Raw genomic sequence first — 3520 nt, forward strand, 5'->3', positions numbered from 1 at the left:
ACATCCGGTCATAGCACCATGGCCATTCATGAAGTGGGGAATGGATATCGTGGGTCCATTACCACAAGCAAAAGGACAGGTAAAATTTTTGCTCGTACTTACTGATTATTTCACTAAATGGGTAGAGGCAGGAGCATTTAAACAGGTACGAGAAAAGGAGGTCAAGGACTTCATTTGGCGTAATATCATCTGCCGATTTGGTGTACCAAAGGAGATTGTATGCGACAATGGCCCTCAATTTATCGGATCTCAAGTCACAGAGTTTTTTGAGAGCTGGCAAATTAAAAGGATTACATCTACACCTTATCACCCAGTAGGCAACGGGCAAGCAGAATCAACGAACAAAGTCATATCAATAATTTGAAGAAACGTTTAGAGGAGTTAAAGGGTAATTGGCATGAAGTGTTACCCGGAGTGTTATGGGCATATCGCACGATAACAAAGACGAGCACAGGTGAAACTCCTTTTTCTTTAGTTTATGGAGCTGAAGCATTAATCCCAGTTGAAACAGGAGAACCAAGTACAAGATTCTCACAAGCAACACAAGAGGCTAATGATGAAGAGATGCGGGTCAATTTGGATTTACTGGAAGGCAAGAGAGAAGCTGCATTAATAAGAATGGCGGCACAAAAACAAGTGATCGAACGATATTACAACAGGAAAGCACGGCTGAGGTACTTCAAAATTGGGGACTTCGTGCTTAAAAAGGTTTTTCAATCTACAAAGGCAGTCAATGCGGGTAAACTAAGTCCAACCTGGGAAGGACCCTACAGAGTTCGAAATATTGCAGGAAAAGGAGAAATATGTAATCACTGGAGACACGAGTAACTATTGAAATATACTCTGATTTACCAGCTTTCATACTTGGCTATTCTAAAATTTCTTTCTTTATTTACTTTTCCGATTATCAGTAACCCGATTCTTCTAATTTCTAGCTTTGACTAAAAATCTATTTTTTTGGTTAAACACCCCCTTTCTTCCTATTTGGAATTGACTCTTTGCATTTCTTCAGTATATCTTCACACAATCTTCGTCCCTCCAGTCGTGCAAAATGCACTGTTCAACAATGAAGAATTAAGTTGAGCAGAAACAAAATTGCCCTTCTTTACCCTATTCAATTTTTATGTTAACAATATCAATTTGTGTTACCTATCTGATTGGGTGCAGAGTTTAATAAAGAACTTTTGAAATCCAGTGGTCTTACACATGCGATAAAGTTTTTGTGGCATTAAGCAGAGACGGAACCAGAATTTGAAGCTTATGGGTTTGAGATTCTAATCATTTTTAAATTAGGGTTCTAAATTAATAATTTGTACATGTTTTAATAAAATTTCATCAAACAAATACAGGGTTTAAACCAAAGCTACTGGTTTTGGCCGAACCCGTAACTCGCTCTCGAGCTCCGCCCTGGCTATAAGACTTTTGAAACTTGTGATCTTAAACCTATCGTAATATTTGGATGGCTATAAAGCTTTTCATTAAGGGCAAAATGGAAAGTTGAAGTTCAATTGTCTTTAAATTCAGATAAGTGATTAAGTTCGCATAAACCGAATAATATTTTTTTTTTTTTTTTTTTTTTTTGTACCTTGAGTAAGATGGCATTAGCATGGGGAATGTTATCGAACATATCTCTTCCAACAAACTCCAAATTTCCACTTCCCTTGCAATCTTCTACAACATGTACAGTGCACTTTATGTTAGGAAAAGCTAAAAGCTATAGCAATTGACACAGTACCAGTGCCACCACCAACGAACTCAACCCCTCAAACACATGTTTACACTCCGTAATAAGAAAATTGGTATTCAACCTCGAGTCACTAGCCAATGCATCATTGAAAATATCGCCTAATACCCTTGGTTCTTGATCTACATGAAATATAATCCCATAAAGATTTCCCATTAGCAGTATGAAAAGCAGTGGGAGAATCATTTTGGACTCAAACCATGCTTTTGAAAAGACTGGATCATGGTTGATAAGCAAGAGTGATCTAACATTAAAGGGCTCATTATCCAAAAGAAGGCGACTAGCTGGGGTAAGGGAATAGTGGTGATCTTGATCATGTTGATTTAGGAAACAAACCTTTGAAGGATTGATTACTAGGGAAAGTTCAGCGGAGAGATCGGAAAGAGACATGGGCTTACCATATTTGTAGAGGACATCAGGAATGCCTAGTTGAAGTGCGCACATATTCTTACTGCTGAAGAACTTATGAAGTTGAAAACATGGTTCCAGATTTGAGCTTGCGCACGGAGAAGCTCAGTGCTACTCTCACTCGCTCACATTTCTAAGGGACTTGTTTTGCTTAGACTTGCATATTTATACAACTAATGACAACTATCCATATCCACGTTTTTTGTTCTCTAGTTGAAATTAAGAGACCGTTTTGGACATAAGAAATTGTTTCCTGTTTTCCAAAAAAGTTTTTTACTTTTTTCCCGAAATCTGCATTTGTTCATAAAATTTCTAATTTTCACTTGAAGATGCATTTTGGAAATTTCGAAAATTTGAAAAACTCCAAAAACCTGTTTTTCAAAATTTTCACTCAAATCACTCACAAAACTTCAAAAACAACCCAAAATAATATTCATGTCCAAACACAACTCTAAATTTCAAATGCCATTTTCACTTGAAATCTTTTTCACCCTTATTTGGAATTTTACAATTCTTATGTCCAAATGCCCACTAAGTTATATGCTCTGATACTATAAAGAATTTTTAATCTTGTCATGGTGGGGACTAGTCATGTTGTCCACAAATACTATATCGATGTTGGGTACGGGAATATTGAGTGTGGGTAAATTCTCGAAAGTATTAACCAAGATGAAAATAAAAGCAGCATTTATTTTTCAATTTGCTATGTTCTTTTTTATCTTTTTAAGTTTCTATTCACAAAAAAAAAAAAAAAAAAAAAAAAAAAAAAAAAAAAAAAAAAATTTAAGTTTGGCCTCCACAATCTGAATCCCTCCAATTATTTCTCTTGAATCCCCATATCCATTGTTGTAATTTTCTATATTTCCATTACAATGAGTATATTTTATTATTTATGCAATAACAATAGGGTCCTCACTCAGCTTTATATCCATTACGTAGCAGGAAAAAAAAGTAGAGATTCCTGTATTTTGCAGGTGCCTGAATCTGTCAAAGTCACGGATTGCTCCATTGGTGCAATTTTCCCTAATTCAGCTGGTATTTCGGAGAGAGTAGAGGTGCAAACTAGTAAATTGGAGCAGTAATTTAAATATGCCTGTATGCATTAATACAAGAGATTTTCCAGTCTTGCTAGAATTATTCAATCTTTAACATGAAGTGCAAGACAAAAGTACTTCTCAAAATAAGCAGTTTGGCCTAACACGCTCTAAATCTACTAAGAATAAGCTATATGAATGTTTAGTTTTTATTACTGAAGTAACAAACTATTCTCCTAGCAGAGATTTTACTATTTTATGTCATTTTTCTACTTCATCAGGTAGATTATCACAAATACATTATACACTACACATGCCTATACTAAAGAATTGC

At 35.4% G+C, this 3520-nt stretch overlaps 1 protein-coding gene across 1 annotated transcript; it reads right to left on the reverse strand.

The window, feature by feature from the left end:
- Window positions 1009-2188, reverse strand: LOC109236856 (tabersonine 16-O-methyltransferase-like). Its single transcript, XM_019403088.1, has 3 exons — window positions 1736-2188; window positions 1586-1690; window positions 1009-1056 (listed from the first exon to the last, which is right to left on the reverse strand). The coding sequence occupies exons 1-3, from the start codon at window positions 2186-2188 to the stop codon at window positions 1009-1011; spliced, it is 606 nt and encodes a 201-aa protein (XP_019258633.1).

The sequence above is a fragment of the Nicotiana attenuata genome, chromosome 1 (assembly GCF_001879085.1).
Source record: "Nicotiana attenuata strain UT chromosome 1, NIATTr2, whole genome shotgun sequence".
Taxonomy (NCBI): domain Eukaryota; kingdom Viridiplantae; phylum Streptophyta; class Magnoliopsida; order Solanales; family Solanaceae; genus Nicotiana; species Nicotiana attenuata.

Bases quoted from the DNA above. Each gene is read 5' to 3' on its own strand.
- LOC109236856 (XM_019403088.1), bottom strand. From the start codon at position 2,188: ATGTGCGCACTTCAACTAGGCATTCCTGATGTCCTCTACAAATATGGT. The intron at 1,691-1,735 runs GTACTGTGTCAA...CCTAACATAAAG, and splicing joins GTTCGTTGGTGGTGGCACTG to TGCACTGTACATGTTGTAGA. The intron at 1,057-1,585 runs GTACAAAAAAAA...ATTGTTGAACAG, and splicing joins CTAATGCCATCTTACTCAAG to TGCATTTTGCACGACTGGAG.